Here is a 20,122-nt window from a genome sequence, read left to right as displayed (position 1 = left end):
CCCAGAAGAAAGGGAGAGAACAGCAGAGGGAGGGAGAGAAGGAGATTGGGAATCAGGGATCGGGTCCCAGCGCCCAGCCCTGCTCCGCCGGGGGTGGGACCCGCACCCGCAGGAAAAATTGGCTCCGCTGCTCCCGATGCTTGCCCGGCTTTGGGCCGAGCCCAGCGGGGTCCGGGCAGAGTTTGAGCGCAGGGCCGGGAGCTCAGCACAGCCCGGCCCGGGGGTCCCGCAGGGCGCGGCCCTGGAGGGTCCCAGACGGATCCCCGAGGGATCCAGAGGGGTGCCAGGAGGGGATCCAGGTGAATTCCCTGGAATTCGCCCTTTCCCCATCCCCCTTTTCCCCTCCCCCCGCGCTCCCTCGGGCACTTTCGCTTTCGCGTCTCTCCAGCTGCGCCACAGCCGCGATCGGGGTCGGCTGCGATGGCGCCAGCGCTGGGGCTGGGGGTGCTCTGGGGGCTCCTGGGGCTCCTGGGGAACCCAGGGTGTGCGACCAAAGGTGAGCGGGACCCCCCGAAACCGGGAACCCCCTGAACCGCAATTCCCGAGCACCGGTAACCCTCTGAACTTCCATTTACGGGCACCGGGAACCCTCTGAACCTCCATTCCCGGGCAGGGAACCCCCGTGAACCCCCATTTTGGGTCCTGTGACCCCCCCTTCCCCCCCCTTATCCGGCACTGGGATTCCCCGCACTCCCGTCAGTGCTCTGGGACCCCCTGCACCCTCATTCCCGGCCATCCCGCCCTTTCCAGATCCCAGACCCGCCCCTTTCCTCGGCTTTTGGACCCTCAGCTCTCCCAAATTTCTGCGTCCCCCCCGTTCTCCATTCCCGGCGCTTCCTGGAAGGGGTTCCAGGGGTTCCCCGAGGGTCCCCCGGAGGTCCCAGGGGGTCTCAGCGAGGATCCAGTGGGATCCAGATGAATTCCCTGGAATTCCCCTTTTCCCCGTCTCGCTTTCCCTTCTCCCAAGCTGCGTCCCGGGGATCCGCCCGCCTCTCCCAGCCCCAGAGCCCCCTTTCCGTGACCCAGGGACCCCCTGGAGCCCCATTCCTGCCTTTCCCAGCTCCCAGACCCCACTTCCCTCAACACCAGGGACCCCTGGACCCCCTTTGGTGGGCACAGGGACCCCCTGGTTCCCCCATCCCGCCCCTCCCAGTCCCTTCCTTGAGCCTTGGACCCTTCCCGGCTCTCCCGGTTCCCATTTCTGCTCCCCCCAAATCTCCATATCCCCCCAGTTCTCCACTCCCTGCGTTACCTGTACGTGGCAGTGTCAGAGCCCAGCCCGGGGATCCCCCAGTTCATGTCCATTGGGTACCTGGATGGGATCCCCTTCACGCGCTTCGACAGCGAGCAGGGCTGGGTGGAGCCGCTGACGCAGTGGATAAAGGATGGAGCCGAGCAGGAGTATTGGGAGAGGGAGACCCAGATCAGTGTGAAGAACCAGCACATCAATCTCCATTCCCAAATCCCCACAGGAATTCTGCTCCCACCTTTGCGCTCCAGCTCCTTCTGCCCATATCCATTCTGGAGTCATTCTGGGCATTCGTGCTTCAGGTAATTCGTCCAATACTCAGCAATGGTCCCTTCCTGTTCCCAGGGCTCAAGATCTCGAAGTTCCCTGGCCATGACCATGGCCATGACACAAGCACAAGATGGCCGTGAGATGAAAGTGACCTTGAGTGACACAACCCTGAAATGACCATGACCATGGGATGGCCATGACTGTGACCATGACCATGACACAACCACAACCCTGACTATGAGATGATTTAGACCAAGAGATGACCGAGTGTTTGCCATGGCACAACCACAGCCTTGAGGTGACCCTGACATGATCAAGGCCATGAGGTGACAATGAAGTGACAATGACATGATCATGAGATGACCATTACGGTGAGATGACCCTGAGCATAAATTTGATGGTGATCAGGAAATGACTACGACATGACTATGACCATGACCATGACATGACTGTGGCCTTGAATTAACCACAAGATGACCATGACCATTTAATGACCATGAGCATTTCATGACCATGACACAGCTGTGAGGTGATCAAGGTCATGAGGTGACCATGACTTAACCATGGCCATGGGGTCATAAAGACCATGAGATGAGCCAGAGATGACCATGGCCATGCTACGATAATGGCCATGAAATGACCATAACAATGAGACAACCATGAGCATGAGATGATTGTGACCAAGAGATGACCATGAGATGACCACAACACAACCATGGCCATGAGACCATTGTGAGCATGAGGTGATTCTGAGATGATCATGACCATGTAATGACCATGACCGTGAGATAATCACGACCATGACCATGACAGGATCAAGACCATGACATGATAGAGACAATGAGATGGCCACAAGATAATCGTGTAATGACCATGACACAACCATGATCTCGAGATGACGATGGCCATGAGATAATGGTGATCAGGAAATGGCTGTGACCATGAGATGACCGTGACCATGACAGCCATGAGATGACCGTGATATGATTGTGGCCATGAGTTGACCATGAGATGATCATGAGATGACCATGAGCATGAGATGACCGTGACCATACAATGACTTTGACTGTGACCATGAGATGGCCATGGTCATGAGATGACCATTATAATGAGATGACCATGAATGTGAGACTACTGTAAGCATGTGATGACTGTGACCCAAAGATGGCCGTGAGATGGCTGTGCTCATGATCTGTTTGCAAATAGAGATGGGTTAGTGGGAGATGTGGGGGCTGGAGGCCACTTGGGGCAGAGTGATCATGAAATGATAAAATTCTCAATATTTGGTGAAGTCAAGAGGAACATTAATAAGACTTTTACACTGGACTTTTGGGGGGCAGACTTTGGGCTATTCAGGAGACTTATTTAGAGAGTCCTTGGGAAGTAGTCCTTAAAAACAAAAGAGTGCAGGAAGGGTGGGCATACTCAAAATTGAGATCTTAAGGGCACAAGAACAGACTGTCCCTTTGATCCAAAAGATGAGTTGAAGAGGCAAATGTCCTGCCTGGATGGGCAAGGAGGTTTTGGAGGAACTCAGGAATAAAAAAAGGATGTATTATCTTTGGAAGGAGGGTCAGGTCTCTCAGGAAGTATTTAAGGGGGCTTCTAGAGGATGCAGGAAAAAAAATTAGGGAGGCTAAAGCTCAGTTTGAACTTAAAATACTGACTTTTGTAAAGGATAACAAAAAATGTTTTATATGTATATTAATGTTGAAGAGTAAGAGCAACCTTTATTCTTTATCAGATGCTGAAGGGAACTTTATAACTGCAGATTAGAAGTCAGAGGTGCCTAATGCCTTCTTTGCCTCAGTTTTTAGTGAGAAGACTTGCCTTCAGGATAACTGTCCTCTTGGGTTGCTCAGTGGTATCAGGGAGCAGAATGGTCCCCCCATTATCCAAGAGGAGGCAGTCAGAGAACTGCTGAGCCACATGAATATTCATAAATCCATGGGACCAGATGGGATCCATCCCAGGGTGATGAGGGAGCTGGCAGATGAGTTTGTGAAGCCGCTCTCCATCATTTACCAGCAGTCCTGGCTCACTGGTGAGGTTCCAGATGACTAAAGCTGGCCAATGTGACACCCATTCAAAAAAGGGTGGGAAGGAAGATCCTGGTAATTATAGGCCAGTCAGTCTGACCTCAGTACCAGGTAATGTAATGGAAAAGTTCATACTGAGAGTCATCGCACAGAACTTACAGGATGGCCAGGGTATAAGACCCAGCCAGCAGGGGTTTTAGGAGGGGTAGGTCATGTTTGACCAGCCTGATCTCCTTTTATAGCCAGGTGGCCCTCCTGGTGGATGTGGGAAAGGCTGTGGATGTTGTGTACCTGGACTTCAGCAAGGCCTTTGACACTGTCTCCCACAGCACACACCTGGAAAAGCTGCAACCCATAGCTTGGGCAAGAGCACTCTGTGCTGGGTTAGGAACTGCTGGATGGCTGGGCCCAGAGAGTGGTGGTGAACAGTGCTGCATCCCGCTGGTAGCCAGTCACCAGTGGTGTCCCTCAGGGGTCTGTGCTGGGGCCAGTTCTCTTTAATATCATCATTGATGGTGTGGATGAGGGGATTGTCTTTCATTAATAAGTTTGCGGACAACACTAATCTGGGAGCGTGTGTCCATCAGGAGGAAGGTGAGAGGGTTCTGCAGACAGACTTGGAATGGTTGAATGGATGGGCAGAGTCTAACAGGATGACGTTTAATAAATCTAAGTGCTGAGTCCTACATTTTGGCTGGGGACAGTGTGGCTGGATAGTGTCCAGGCAGAAAGGGATCTGGAGGTGCTGGTCGACAGTTGGCTGAACATGAGCCAGCAGAGTGCCCTGGTGGCCAAGAAGGCCAATGGCTCCTGGCCTGGATCAGGAATGGTGTGGCCAGCAGGAACAGGGAGGTCATCTTTCCCCTGTACTCAGCACTGGTGAGGCCACACCTTGACTGCTGTGTCCAATTCTGGGCCCCTCAGTTTGGGAAGGATGTTGGGACACTCAAGAGTGTCCAGAGGAGGCAACAAGGCTGGTGAGGGGCTTGGAACACAAGCCCTGTGAGGAATGACCAAGGGACCTGGGGTTGTTTAGCCTAGAGAAAAGGAGACTCAGAGGTGACCTTATCACTCTCTACAACTTCCTGAAAGGTGGTTGTAGTCAGGTGGGGTTGGTCTCTTTCTCCAGGCAGCACTGACAGAATCAGAGGACACAGTCTCAAGCTGTGTCAAGGGAAATATAGGTTGGATATTAGGAAAAGTTTTTTTACAGAAAGGGTGATAAAGTTCTGGAATGGTCTGCCCGGGGAGGTGGTAGAGTCACCATCCCTGGATGTATTTAAGAAAAGACTGGAAGTGGTGCTCAGTGCCATGGTTTAGTTGAGGTGTTGGGGCATGGGTTGGACTCAATGATCTTTAAGGTCTCTTCCAACCTTGTGATTCTGGGAATTCTGTGACCATGAGATGGCCACGAGGTGACCATGATGTGATTGTGGCTATGAGATGAGCATAACAATGAGATGACTGAGAGGATGAGATGATGACTATCAGCAAATGACCATGACCATGTGATGGCCATGAGATGACTGTGATCATGAGATAACCACAACCATGACCCAACTACAGCTGAGAGATGACCATGATAAGATTGTGGCAACTGAGTTGAACGTGAGATGATCATAAAATTACCATGACAATGCAATGACCATGACCGTGACCATGACACAACCAGGACCATGGGATGACCATTACAATGAGATGACCATGAGCATGTGATAATTGTGACAAAGAGATGACCATGAGATGATCAAAACACACCATGTGTTGTGTTGTGTCTGTATAAGTTGGACTGTTCTGTTCCCCCCTATCATGTAATGGTTCTGCCCTGGTTCTCCCCTCCCTCCCTTGTACTGCCAGTTATCCCAACTCCTCCCCAGTTGCCTTGGAGATTAATGTTTCTTTCTCAAATCCCGCCCAGCCTTCTTTCTAGAGCTCTCTAGAAACTTCCAGCTGGACCGTCGAGTGATTGGCTCAGGGGCCAGGGCTCCACCCTCAAGTTATCCCCATTGGTGTTCTCCCTAAGTCAATCTTTTGTATCCCACTCCCCTCTGAAACCCTATTCGTCCAAGGACTGACTCCTCCCTTGTTTCCCTCCCTTCTTATAAGCTGTTACAACTTCCCCCTCTTCCTCTTCAGCTCTTGGTTTCCCGTGGGACTCAATAAACCTGCATTCACCATAGCTGGGGAGCGCTCTCTTCTTTTTCTGCTGACTGTAGCCATAAGCCAAGCCACGTCCTACCACAAGGTAGCGCTGCTGTCATAGCACAGACCGTTTGCTTTAGGTGCTGTCCCAAACCACGGAGATTGGGATAGTGCCTTGTTACTGCTAGTTGTGCTGGATAGCTAGCCGGGACGTCCAAGAAGGACAATCTTTCTCCAGCTGAACCACTTCAGTTCTGGCGCCCAACGTGAGGCCTGAGGGCATCTCCAGACCCCACAGATGAGGCTGTAAGTCTCTTTGGCCATCAAACTACCCCAGAAAAGGCGACCCCTTTTTGGTGGGTGGTGCTCTGGGGGATTGGGAACAGCAGCTCCTCGCACTCGAGTCGTTCCCCCAGCAGAAACCATCGCTCCCAGATTTCTTTTGGCTTTCGCTGGATTGTAACTATTTCTCTCCCTGTCTTTCTATTCTGTTTATCCCTCGGTGCCGTGCAGCATTTTCCTCTGATGCTTTTCGCGCGCACGGTTTCACAACTGCGGCACGTTCTCTCCCTGCCCCTCCCCTGTGCAGCTTTTCAGCGCAGGGGCGTCTTTCCCACCGCAGCTTTTCAGCGCGGGGTGGTTTTCCTGCCGCCGCTTCTTCAGCACAGCCAGCCCCCGCCGCTGCTTTTTCAGCGCGGCCAGCCCCTGCCGCCACTTTTTTGGCACGCATGGGCTCCTGCCGCCGTTTTCAGCGCGTGCAGCCTCCCGCCACCGCTTTTGGCGCATGCGGGCTCCCGCGGCCGCGGTGGAGCATTGGCATGGGCCGCTCTGAGCTCCCGTGTGGGGACCACGTGGCGTGGGGGGGCTGGCAGCCACCGCCCACCATTTTAAGAGCCGCGTGGTGTGGTGCGGGGGCTCCGCAGCTGCTGTTTGCCATTTTCTGCGTGGTGTGCTAGAGGGCTCACTTTGCTGCACAGCTTTCTCCTTTTTCTGACAGGGGCTGGTGTGGGGCTCTTCGTTCTTTTCTTTCAAGTTTTTCTGGGGCGGTGGGTGGACTGAGTCGCACCACATAATATCTTTATAATGGTTGCTCGCTTTTCTGCGGCTCAGAAGAGAGCTTTTACCCAAGTTGCAGGAATCCTTGTGGGGGGGGATGTTAAAGTTCAGAAAAAAGGCATTAAAAAAATTAGTAAAATGGCTGTTTTCCCAATTTCCAGAAATTTCCCCCAACCAAATTTATGACCCTGGTTTCTGGGATGTTGTTAATCATAAATTACAAGATTCTGTTAAGTCAGGGGACTCTTCTTTGTTAAAAATAATATTTTGGACTTCTCAAATTAGATCAGTGTTAAAATCCAGCTCAAAATTGGGAAGACAGTCATCTTTACAGACCTTAATCCCCAGTTCTCCCTGTTCCCCTGCTCCTAGCCCTTTTCCCTCCCCTGCTTGCCCTAAAAGTGGGATTTTGAGAGAAGCAGCCCACTCCAGCACAGCGCAGGGTGTCCACCATTCCCCTGGCTCCCCTCAAAGCTCCCAATCCCCCTGCCCAAGGAGTCCTGGCCAGACTCTTCGGGGTTCCTTTCCTTCCCCCTCTAACCCAGTTAATAAATCCCCTGTTTGTAAACCCTCAGTTCGGTTTTGTCTCCCTTCCCAATATGGCTCCCATGGAGCACAAGATGGAGGGAGCCACATGGTTTTTCCCTCCCTTTCTCTTCTTCATCCCACAATCCTTTTTGTTCCCCAAAAAACCCCTTCCTGTCCCTAGACTCCTCCCAAATTCCTTCCACCCCTCCTCCCTTTGTAGTAAACCCCATAAGTTTGGGAAAAGCACCATGGAGAATACGAACTATAGGAATGCTGAAACAGCAAAAGAAAATTCCTTTTTCCCTGTCCTCTGCCCTTCACCTATCTCTGTAACCCTATAAGGCAATGTCATGTTAACCCCTTACCATTAGTCAAGCTTGGATCCTTTCCAACCCTATAAAAGAAGCATACTGTACCCCATTAGTTGGAAGAAGAAGAGCAGAGACCCTTCATGGACCTCCCCAAATAAAGCCATCTCCGTGGAACAGCCTGCGCCTTCTCCTCTCTCTCCGTCTGCTGCAGCCTCAAGGCTGGGGCACCACTACCTAGCAAGCAAAGCTGAAATCCTGAGAGCTTGCAATCACTATAGAGCTGATAATCACCATGCTTGCTAGATGGTAGCCCCGTGGCGTTGGCATGAGCGAGCGAGCTTCAGGCACCCAGTCCCTACTCAGGGACTGAGCTCCTGAGCCCTAGTGCTCTGCTTTATGATAAGGCTGATCAGAGGCTTTATCACTGGGCTGGGTTTGCAGCCCCTCTTCATGTGGGATCTCTGGGGCTTTTCGTCCCCATTGGATTCCTGCACCTTGGAGCCGTTCCAAATGGCCTCTTCCACGAGGTTCTGTGGCAGGGATTTGTTCTCCCTGGTCTCTGTCCACAGCTCAGTGCCTGGGGGAGGAAGGACAAGGAGAGGAAGAGACTGGGAGAAGGGAAAAAGGAAAAGGCAGAAGGAGAGGAAGGAAGAAGAAGGAACAAGGGAGGAAGGAGATGGGAAAGGAACGTGGATGGATGTAGGACAGAATGAGGAGAGGAAGGAGGGTGGACAAGGAGAAGATGGGATTTGCCTCCATGCCAGAGGGAAGGGGAAGGAGATCCCCCCAGTCCATCCCTGGCAGGATGGCGTTGGCAGTGAGGCTGTCCTGCAGCGATGCTGGGCTGGGAGATGGAGCAGCAGGGAGGGGAAAGGGGCAGTGATTCCTCCTCCCCTGCCTGGCTGTCCCAGTCTGGAGCGTCCTGGCGCTGCCGAGGCCCTTGGAGCATCCGGCACTCAGGAGCCCGGAGCTCACGGCTGCTTTATAAAGCTGACAAAGTCGGCAGGATGGGTCTGGGTATGATCTCAGCAAACTGGGTTTATTGGTACAGGAACAGGGGACAGAGCTGAACAGGGTCCAGGCACAAAGACAGGGTGCAAGCCGAGGGCACAGGGGGTTTTTATATGGGGTAGTGAGGGTGGAGCTGAGGGTCAGGGTCCAATGGATATGGGGGAAAATGGAGCAAAGGAGGGGTTAAGGGTCGGGTCAGCTAATAGGGAAACGGGGGCAGAGGAATGCAGTAAACTGGGGCCAATGGAGGGACAGAGAGGGAGAACATTCTAGGGGCTAACCAAAGATGGGTAACAGGGGGTGAACTTGGGTAATTAGGCCAATGGTCCAATGGGGTAACATAACTTTCCATAAATCAGCATGTGCCTGAGCAAAGATCTATGGGAGAAGCAAGCTTCTCACCATAACCTTGAAATCTATTCTTCTCTTTGGGGACCAGTCCTCCATAGCTGTGGAATTGAGTCTCTGATGGTAGAGTCCTGGGCCTCCACACCAGTACATCTTTCTTTTCCTTGCAGCCTCCTCCTCCGCCGCCCAGACAAAATTTAGGATTGACAAATCTGGCTTAGGAGAGCAACAAGGGGTGAGCACCTTGGGTTTTGTGATAAAGGAACCTCACTCTTTAGAATTTTTAAAAGTTTAATAAGGAATAATAAGGGACAAATCAGTAACAGTGCTGGGTGTTGGCAATGGCCAGAGGCACACCGGTTAACCACAGCAACTCTTCTTGTCTACTTTTTCCATTGTATTGTTGAAATACATATTCATAATGATTGTACATATTCAAACATTTCTTTGAACTCATTTACATGTTCCAGGAATTCTTTAGGTTGGTTTGACCCCCAACTCGCCTTTTTAGAGCACGTGCAGGAATCGTGGATTGCTGTTTTGAGGGTTGTGTGTCACTGCCTCACAAGGGCCCCTGTTCTGTGGTTTCAGCAGGTGACAGTTATTGACAGTGGAAGGGTCAGTGGCAGGGGTCCTCATCACATCCCTTCCTTAAATGTTGTCTGACCATGCAGACGCTTTTAGCTATTTCCACAAGTCCTTTAAGCCAACATTAGCTATTTCACAAATATCTCTGAGTGCTTCTCGTTGTTGTCAGTTAGTCAGAAAAATAAAAGCATTAGTTCTTATTTCACAACTACGGCTACTTCTGTAAAAGTTAACATTCTAATGCACAACACATGGCATCCACTTTAATATTTTGCAAAAGCCAAAACTATAATGTATGTTTTTCACACTGTCCTCAAACTGAAATATCATCCATAAATGATGTTCTGAGGATATGAGCTACACAGGGGCCAGGGCATTGGCCACAAAAAGCTGACAAATTATACTATAGCAAAAGCAGTGAAAAGTGATTACAAACTGTACTATATCAAACTCGTTGTGATTAAGAATATTTTGCAGAAGTTAATACATAATAGCAAAAGCCAGCACTACCTAGTTATTTATAACAAACCCAGGGCAGGTTTTTCCCTTGCATGGAGCACCTGGGCCTTCCCTAGGCCCCTTCTGCCCTCCTGCAGAGCCGGTGGCATTTTCCAGCACACACAGTTTGTAACCAAGAGCCGGGTGCAGCCGAGAAGGCTCCAAGCGCCTCCTTCCAGGCTGACTCTGCAGGTGCCGAGGCTGCTCTGGGCTCTGCCAGGGCTCTGCTGGGGCTCAGCTCTGGGCCAGGCTGGGCCCGCCCTCCCCTCACATTGCTCCGGGCAGCTGAGTCACAGCAGGAGAGGGAAGGGACACGTCAAGGGAGTTGAGGTTTAAGAGCGTTTTTATTCAGAAAACTTTCATAACAAACAGGCTGCTCTAACTACCATAACTAACTAGCAATGCTAACTACCCTAACTAACTGCCAGTGCTAACTACCATGACTAACTAGTTGTCCTAACTACTGTAACAAGAAGCTGTTCTCAAGTGCTTCATCTCCTCCACTGCTCCCTCAGTTGCTTTGCTGCAGTGATCAGAGGTGTCAGGCTGGAGAGAGGCTTGGCTGATGATAAAAATGGGTGCTGTCCAAAGGATAAAAAATAAAGAAATGAACGGTTACTTTCCCGAGTCAAGTTCCTCACAGGCTCTGTTGCAACAGGACAAAGGGAAATGGTTTGAAAATCGAGGGAAGCAGGCTCAGATTAGATCTAAGGAAGAATTTTTTAACCAGGAGAGTGGGGAAACACTGACAGGAGGTGCCCAGAGATATGGGAGGTGCCTCCTGCCTGGAAACATCCAAGCTCAGGTCAGGCAGGGCTCTGAGCCCCCTGACCTGCTTGAAGATGTCCCTGCTCGCTGTGGGGCACCAGGTCCAGATGAGCTCGAAAGGAGCCTGCCAGGCCACAGCAGGCGAGGATTCTGCTTGCTCTGCGCGTGGAACGCAGCGAGACTGGAGACTATCGGAGGGGGCCCCACAAGAAAACCCCTCCCTGGCGCTGCTGCTTCCCCTGCAGCCCTTGGCTCTCACCTGCAGCAGCTCCTGGGCAGCCCAGCGCCGCTCCTCGTCCGGCTCCAGGCTGCACTCGAGGAAGTCCCGCAGCAGAGCCGACAGGCGCCGGGGCTCCTGCAGCTGCGGGGTCCCGTTCTGCCGGATCAGAGCGCGAGCCTGCAGGGAAAGCAAACTCAGCGCTCTGCCAGCTTCCTTCACACCCACACGGGCTCACATCCACCCCGGGGCCTCAGCCCCAGCGCCAGGGGCACTTTCCTCCCTGCCAGAGATGCTGCTCAGAGCTCATTTTGCTATGCAAACCAAAAAACCCAAACCCTGGGGCTGCCACAGCCACTGCAACATCCAAATGATCTCGCCTTGAGAGCCAGTTTCATTGGCCGGCTTTGTTAGTAGGAACCTCCATCAGAAATAGCCCATTTTGCTTCTCCAAATATGGACACCAGCTTTACAGGCCATTTTCCAGATTCAGTGTGGTCTGCCTGTGTTATTTCAGACGATTCTTCCATCAAGTGCATCTCTGCAGTGCCACTGACACTCAAGTAAATGCATTCCTGATGCCCCATCCCAGAAACTGCCAGGCAAGAAACAGGAGGTTTGTGATGCTGAAAGCTCAGGCTTGGTGACACAGAAAAAGTAGTTTGGACTAGGAAAGAAATGTGTTGGACTATGGGGATGTTAAACCATCATCTTCATGTTTTCAACAAGTTTCCCAGTGAGAAGAATCAGGGGAGATCATCTTGCAAAACCTCTTTTAGAAACTCCTGCAGAAATCTTGTTGGGTTTGGGGCTGGGATTTGGGGATGGTGTGGGGTTTTCTTGCAAGATAACATTAGAGCTGATGCATTTGCTTCATATTTCCAGGTCATCCTCACAGCCAGAAGAGCTGCAACAACGAAAAGCCCAAAGGAAATTGTTGCTGGAGATTGCAGAACATTCGTCTGTGTGGAGGCTGGAGTCCTCTGGGAATTCCCTTCCCATGTGCAGAAACCTCCAGCTGCTGCTCCCAGTGCAGGGTCCCCCTGTGCTCGCAGCCTCTGCAGCCACTGGAGAATTTGCCTCTTACCATGGCCGCCGTTTCCCTGAAGTAAGGAGGTTCTCCTTCCACCATCTCGATGGTCACAATGCCGAAGGACCAGATGTCCACCTTGGGGCCATAAGGAGATCTGGTCACAACTTCTGGGGCCATCCAGTGAGCAGTGCCCACCATAGAGCTGCGCTGGTCCTGCTCAGGGCTGAGCTGAGCGCAGAGGCCAAAATCAGCTGAGGACAGAAACAAACCCTGTCAAAGGCAGCTGCAATGAGGAAACCAAGCACAAAGATTCCCCACTCTCAGTCTGAGAATGCAGTAGTGAAGTCAGCTGAAAAAGTCCTCAGGGCTGTAGCCAAGGAAAGATGGAACTGGACCCTTCAAGAAACCCTCAGCTTTCATGCAGTGGCTTTTACGGTTTCCCTTGGAGCTTTAGATTCCCACTGCTGGCCCTCTGGAAGGGCCATGGCCAGAGCAAAGGCACTGCTGGCCCCCTGCTCCTCTCCTGAGCTCTCTGCAGGGGCAGCCGCTCTCAGCTGGCAGCAGGGGCCGGGCAGTGCCCCCAGCAGCCCTTGTGGGGCTCTGGCCCTCCCTGGGAAGCAGCCCCAGCCCCGCAGCCCGGGAGCGCCGTGCCTGGCCAGGAACACCCACCCAGCCTGACAGAGCCGTCCATGCCCAGGAGGATGTTGGAGCTCTTCAGATCCCTGTGGATCACCCGGTTGGAATGGAGGAAATCCAGGCCCTGCAGACACTGAGAGAGAACAAGAAACACGAGGGCAAAAACCAATGGCTGGAATATATCACACCAGAAAGGACAGCTCAGAATTCTGCCAGCAGCAGCTTTGTTGTGACAGGCCAGGAGTGCAGTGCACACAAGCTCCAGGCAAACGGTTCAAGGCAAAGCTGAGAACAGCAAATCAAATCCAAAGCACACAGAGAGTACCACAACAGCAGGAGAGAGAACAAGAGCAGAGTAGAAGTGCAGTGATGCTGGCAGGCTGTTCACTGCAGAGGCTCTTTCTTCTCCAGCTCATGAAAACAACTCAGAAACAAAGCCCTGAGCATGGAGCCACTCCTGTTCTCACGCCCTCTTTGGAAGGACCATCGTGTCCCAGCCATGGGAGTGACAAGCAGGATCCCTCACCTCCCGACTGACAGCTGCCATCTCTCCTTCAGCCATGCGTGTCTGTCTGACAACGTCCCGCAAAGTTCCTCCATCCATATATTCCATCACCAGCCAGAGATCTCCATCCACAAGGAAGCTGGAAGAGGAAAACAATGGCATGGAGATGAAAGTGCAGAGCTCAATTCCCCCATGGAAAAGCCTGGAGTGGAGTTTTGTTTCCAGGTCACTTGTCAGTGAGGACAGAATCAGATGGAGAGACATTCCTGCCAGGCTGCACAGCCCTTGGAATCTGCACAGTCTAAAGGAGACGGAGACACCTGTGAGAAAGGAGAGGCTTTGGATGGCAAGCAGGTGAAAAATGCAGTTTAGCAACAGCCCAGATCAATATGGAATCACAACACTTGGCCCCAGCTGGTTCAGATTCTGAACTCATCAGTTCCACCATTCCCTCCAGAACAAGGCAACACAACTGCCAGGGTTATCCAGGGGAGGAGGCCGTGCAGCACTTGGGACAAAAGCAGTCAGAAAACCTTTCAGAAAGTCCCTTCAGAAACAGGCAAGGCCAGTGAAAAATGGGCAAATGAGTCATTTCTGGAAACAAGAACTTGGTCTTACTGGCATTTTTAGCAATGGAAAAGGGCTGGGAAGAAGAAGCCAAGGGAAATAATTTCTGCTGTGGTTTATCAGCACTTGCTGGGAGACACAGCAAATGGGGTCAACTTGAAGGAAAAACCAAAGCAAAGCAACAAAAGCACATGGAGGGAGTGAACTGCCAGGCTGTTGTTTTGGGAAGATGTGGCTGGGTCAGGCATTTTCAAAACAGGCTACAGACTCCGGATGCCAGGAAAGGTTAACGCAGGGCCTGGGCTCGGGATCAGAGCTGAAGCACTCACCTGTCCAAAGAGTTGACAATGTTGGGGTTCTTCTTGTCCTTCAGGAGCAGGATCTCATTCACAGCTCGTTCCCTGTTCTGCCCTCTGAGACTCATTTTCTTGATGGCCACCTGAAGGGACATTGCAGCCTTGAACTGGAGGAGTCTGTGGCAGGAGGCCACAGCAAACACGGAGCGAGTCTTTGTGGAGCGACGGAGCCGGGCTGTGCCAAACTGCCTTGGGATGGGACACCAGAGCTCAGCAAGGGCCATTCCCACAGCCCATTGCTCTGCCAGCTGGGGGCTGCTTACAGGACACATGGCCAGAGACATTTGGCCTTGCAAGCTCTGCAGAAATGGTCCCTCAGCTGTCAGCCTCAAAGCTCTAACAACATTCTCTGCACCTACAGTCTTCTCAAATGGCCTCAACACTCTTATTATTATTATTCAAACCCATTTTGCAAGCAGGAGGTAATTCTGGTTCTCTGAAAACAAAGCAAAACAGCCAGGAACCCCTTAGCAATTCTATGGGATTTGGTCATGATTTCAGATGCAACTGCTCTCTTTGGGATTGCAGAACAAAGCAGACACGCACACCCATTGCTCAGGTGATCCCTGTCACAGGCTGTCACTGACACCAGACCCAAACACAACCTGGAGGCTTTAGGAGAGAGCTTTGCTCTGGACATCCATCTTCTCATTTCTCTCCCTCTCTCTCTGTGAACAGCTGAAGTAGGACTAAAACCCCAAATTGAGCCCAAGCAGGATCTCTCCCTAATCAGGCCTTGAGGTATCCTTTGAAGATAAAAGGCAGGATGGACATAATATTGTTATAGTTTAGCTAAGAATAGCTAAATAATGTTCCTGTCTAAGGTTGGGATGAAGATAAATTGGGCCTCAGTCTCCAGCAGCTGATGCATTCACACTTTTAGATATGAAGGCCAAGCCAGCGTGTCCTGCTCTGACAGACACCGCTGCCCTCCTTGCATTCCTTTGGCGCTTCAGAAGGACCAAGTCTGTCCCAGCTGTGCTCTGCAGGCTGACACTGCTCTGCCTTCAGAGGAGCAGCCTGGGCAGGAAAGCTCTGCTGGCCCCCAAAGCTGCAGCCACAGCTCCCAGCAGAGGGGAAAGCCCTGGAGAGCTGCCAGGCGTGCTGGGCGTGTTGGCACTGACCTCTCCTCCAGTGGCCCTGTCGAGTCCTTTATAAACGGTTCCAAAAGCCCTGGAGACAAAACAGCAGAGAAGAAAGAAGCAGCGCTTTAGGCCCTGGCAGGGAAAGCCAGCCCAGACAGGAGATCTCTGCTGCCTGCAGCGTTCACAAACACCTGGGTGCATTGACCCTTCCAACAATAGCACAGCAGCCACCAGCCCTCTGCCATGCAAGGTGTGCAGGAGAAAACTGAGACCCAACATGAAGGAATTGGCCTGGAGCAAATCCCAAATATCCACCCTGAATTGCTTTAGTTCCAAAGCTAGGAGGATAAATGGGTGTCTAAAGAACTGGAAAAGAATGCATTTCATGCTTTTCCACTTCCTGCCTAAGACCTGCAGGTTCCACAAGGGCCCTGCCATCAGGCAGGTGATGCTTTTTCCCCCAGAGTGCATCAGCTCTGTGTCTGTTACTGAATGGATGGGGTCTGCTACCTGTGCTAGAATAGAGCACTTATTAGTTCATCTCTGGTTTCTGTTTCTAAACCATTAGGTTGATAATCCTGACCAGTGGATATTTTTTGAAGGAAAATATTTGAAAGAAATCTTCTTGAGAACTGTTTTCTGACAATCACCAGATGGTGAGTTGCTCTTTTAGGCAATCCAGTTCCAGGGACAGAAGATCTTCCAGGTCCTGCTCCTTGCTGCAGGCAGGACACTGCCAGCCTCAGGGGCCTTTGACGGCACCTTCTGACCACAGTTATCAATTCTGATCAGGACTGAGAGACAGCAGGATGGTAGCCCAGTGTCTGAAGCTGCTTGGAGCTCTCCTGACTTCTCACTTGATCCTGCACCAGCACAACACCCGGCCCTGCTTGTGCAGCAGCAGCTGCCGTGCACTTACCCTTGGCCAATCTGCTCCACTTCCAGGTATTTCTCGGCAGGCTCCTCCTCGCTCACGGTGTTCCCTGAAAGAAACCACGTGGAAGACGCTCCCTCCCAGAGTGAGACCCTGCCTTGCAGCAGAGCCAGAAGCAGCCCCACTCCCTGGGGCCGTGAGCCCCTTGGTGTCAGCTGGGGAAGGACAATAAATGACTCGGTGACATTCAGCTGCAGAGCAACACTGGGTGCAGCTGATGCCCAGACACACACACAGCACCTGCTCGGGCACCCAGGAACAGAGCAGACGTACTCAGCTGCATCAGGCACCACTCCCCTCTCCCCTCTGGCTGCCCAGCTGTGCTGCTGTCAGAATGTTCAGCCCAGGATCCCACAGCGGAGGGAGGTTCATTGTCCTCTTCCCAAGCAGAGGGAGCTTCTCCATCCTCTTCCGAAAATGCTGCAGCTTCTCCATCCTCTTCCCAAAATGCTGCAGCTTCTCCATCCTCTTCCCAAAACGCTGGAGGTTCGCCATCCTCTTTCCAAGCCAGGGGATGTTTGCTGTCCACTTCCCATGCTGGGAGATGTTCACTCTCCTCTTCCCAAGCCACAGGATATCCTCCATCCTCATCCCACACTGGGAGATGTCCATTGTCCTCATCCCACTCCGTGGGAGCTTGGCCACTCTGGTCCCACACCAGGGGACATCCACCGTCCTCGTCCCAGGCCGGGAGATGTCCCCTGTCCTTGTCCCACCCCGCGGGAGCCTCGCCGTTGCATTCCCACCCCGCGGGATGTTCGCCCTCATCTCCCAGAGCAGCAGGAAGTTCACTGTCATCTCCCAGCACTGAGGGAAGTTCACCATCGTCCCCCAGAGCAGCGGGAAGCTCACTGCTGTCTTCCTCCTTGTTGACCTCCTCTTTGGAAGCAGAGGGAGCCCCAGGAGGTGCTGGTGCTGCTTCTGTGCCCTGTGGACAGACGGCAGCGTGAGGGACAGGAAGTTCTATCTCAGTTATCACCTTATTTATCCTCAGCTGCACATCCAGCTGCACTAAGCAGAAATTGGGTTTGGAGCTGTTCCAACTAACAATAGGCTGAAGTCGACATTGCCACTTATTGTTGGGAATTCGATATTCCACCATGGCTAAAGCCAGCAAGCAATCCTCTGCCTGCAAAACCAGACCTGCAGCTCTTCAAAAGCTCTTCAGCAGAAAAGGAGAAAACTGATGGGAATTCCTTTGCTGCTGCTGCTGCTGCTGCAAAGACACTGACAGGACCTTTCCTTCAGCCTCCCAGGCTGGCCCTCGACTGCCACATGCCGAGCTCACAACTTGCTGCACAATTCCAAACACCAAAGGTTCCTTTCCCACTCACCGAAGGAGGAGCTGCTCGGAATCCAGACATGAGGTGCCCTGCAATGGGAGAGGGAACATGAACCAGATGCTGTTAGGAGAAAAACTGCCAGTGGTGGGAAATGCCATGGAGCAAGGCAACCCCAAGAGAGCATTTTGCTTTCACTGCATCCCTCCAGGAGCCACAGTCCCTTCCCACAGCAAGCAAGAGAACAAGCACAAAACACTGGGCTGGGTCAGTTCTTGGCTGGAGCAGCAAAGGGAGGCAGTTCCAGGCTCTGCTGGCACAGACTCCCTGCTTGAGGGAACAGAACCCCCCAGGGCTCATTGCAGGTGCTGTGCACGCCCCGCTGGCTGCAGACACCCCTTTTTCAGCTGCAGCTGCTGGCAGGAGCTCTCCCAAAGCAATGGTGTCTTCATGGCAATTTGGTTCCAAAGTCAACTCAGCTCCAGAGGAAGAACAGAAAGCACACAGCAAGCCCAAAGCCACAGATGCTGCACCGAGGGAAAACCTCAACTTACGTGCCAAGTGGGTTAAAAAATACCCCGAATAAGCCACAGAGTACAGAGTGCAAACTGCAGCAGCCACGTGCTGGATCATTTTGGCTGCGCTGCACACTCCTGCAGCCTGTAGCCCTGCAAGCACAGAAGGACAGGGCTGGGCTGGCTGCTGAGAATGCCTTGGGCAGGAGGATCCTCCGGCAGCGAGCCCAGAGCCACTCTGGGCACTGAGGCCTCCGTGTCCCACAGCAACGGGAACACCACGGGGACGTGGCGCTGTTCCTGTGACATCCCAGCAGCAGCTCACGCAGAAACCGCCTGGAAGGTTCTCCTGTGTCACAAAGGAGCACAAAGAACCCTCCCAGGGCACAGCCCATGGCCCAAAGGATGCAAGAGGAACTCGGAAAATGCAGCAAACAAGGACACCCCATAGCCCAGCCTGAACACTGAGGAGAACAAGGACAGGACCAAAGCAAAGGAAACGTGACCTTTAGTCACTGATAGTTCTGACTAAAAGCAGCAAGCCTTGTTCCATCTGGGATCTTTGTTCTAGTTCTAAAAACAAGCAAGGTCCTCCACTCTAAATACACAGAAGGCAGGAACTGGGGAGGAGGTGGGATTAGGAAGGAGGAGGAGGAGGAGGGAGAGAGGAAAAGGAGGAGCAGGAAGAGGAGGAGCAGGAGCAGGAACAGGAGGAACAGGAGGTTCCAGTGCCCCCTGTGGCCGCAGCCACGGGACCATCGCCCCCACCTCGTCTTGCAGCTCAGTGGGGAGGGGGAGCTCATCCCAAATCTATTGGGGGGTCCCTGAGAGGGTTTTTATTGGGGTGTGTTTGGAGCTCGCAGATTGTGGAATTGACCCCAAATATCATCTGGTGTCTCTGGGAGGGTTTTTTTTCTCTGTGTGTGTAGGTTTGGATTTTGCAGGAGCCCAAAGCTGAGCCCCTTGGGGGATCTTTGGGGGCCCACGTGGCCATTGCCCAGTATGGGCAGGGGAGGACATTGGTCCTGGGGACTGCCGGGAGAGCAGAGGAGGGGAACCCCTGGGACCCCCAGAGTGGGGAGAGCAGAGAGGGGCAATCCCAGAGCTGGGGGACCCCGGCAGACTGGAAAGGGGGGGAGCCTGGAGAGGAGGGACCCCTGGGATCCCTGGGATCTCAGAGTAGAGCATCAGGGGAGAAGGGCCCCCATGGACCCCCAAAAGCCCCTGAATCATCCCTGAGCAGGACGCCAGAGAATGGAGAACCCCTGGAACCATTGGACCCCCATGATCCCAAGAAAAGGAAACCTCTGGGACCCCAAAAGTGGAGAGATCAGCAATAGGGAACTACTGGGAGAGGGTTTTTTTGGCTGAATGTTGATATTGTGGAGATTTTCATGGACACAAGACTCCTGCTGACTTCTAGAGATGGACCTGGCCAGGAGGAGCCTCTACTCCAAGGCGCTCCCACCTTGGTTTCCCCAAACCAGGATCTGTCATTCCCAAGCTGTGGCCAGATGGAGGAGGAGGAAAAGCCCCAGACATTCCGCATGAGGAGGGGCTGCAAACCCAGCCCAGGGAGCTGCAGGGAGGAAAGAGCCCCCCTGAGCCAGGAAGGCGGCCGGAGATCCAGCCAGAGCTCAGAGCTGGTGGAGAAGCCTCATGGCAGGGAGAAGCCCCACAAATGCTTGGAATGTGGGAAGGGTTTCAGCTACAGCTCCACCCTGATGGAACACCTGAACATCCACCCTGGGGAGAGGCCCTGGGAGTGTGGGGAATGTGGGAAGAGCTTCAGTGGGACCTCCGACCTGAGCAAGCACCACAAGATCCGCACTGGGGAATGGCCCTGTATGAGTGCTTGGAATGTCAGAGGAGCTTCAGGTGGAATTCAGAGATCGTCACTCACCAGCACTTGCACACCAGGGAGAGGCCCTGCGAGTGTCCCGAGTGTGGGAAGAGCTTCGTGTGCTGCTGCAGCTCCATCCCCCATGGGAGGATCCGTGCTGGATGATCCCCAGTGACCCCCGTTGGGCAGAGCCCTGGTGATCCCCTTCCAAGTGATCCCCGTTGGGTGGGGGGAAGGTGTTGGAGAGATTTCTTCCCCTTCTCCTTGTGCTGCTGTGATTTGGTTGGTAATAAATTCCCTCCGTGTGCCCAGGCCGGGTCTGTTGTGCCCGTGCCGGATTTGC

At 52.9% G+C, this 20,122-nt stretch overlaps 2 protein-coding genes across 5 annotated transcripts in view; one reads left to right on the top strand and one right to left on the bottom strand.

The window, feature by feature from the left end:
• Positions 1 to 20,122, bottom strand: part of LOC129132039 (uncharacterized) — a 286,230-nt gene that overhangs the window by 186,972 nt on the left and 79,136 nt on the right. The window lies entirely within an intron of this gene.
• The window catches only part of LOC143695915 (uncharacterized), a 243,196-nt gene continuing 242,431 nt past the window's right edge, over positions 19,358 to 20,122 (top strand). The window contains 2 exon segments of the mRNA XM_077191112.1: positions 19,358 to 19,780; positions 19,783 to 19,898. Coding sequence (XP_077047227.1) covers positions 19,451 to 19,780; positions 19,783 to 19,898 — 446 coding nt within the window. The 5' untranslated portion in view covers positions 19,358 to 19,450.

This window comes from Agelaius phoeniceus, chromosome 27 (genome assembly GCF_051311805.1).
Source record: "Agelaius phoeniceus isolate bAgePho1 chromosome 27, bAgePho1.hap1, whole genome shotgun sequence".
In the NCBI taxonomy this organism is placed as follows: domain Eukaryota; kingdom Metazoa; phylum Chordata; class Aves; order Passeriformes; family Icteridae; genus Agelaius; species Agelaius phoeniceus.
Note: the sequence above shows the minus strand (reverse complement) of the source record. Positions and strands in the feature narration are given on the sequence as shown.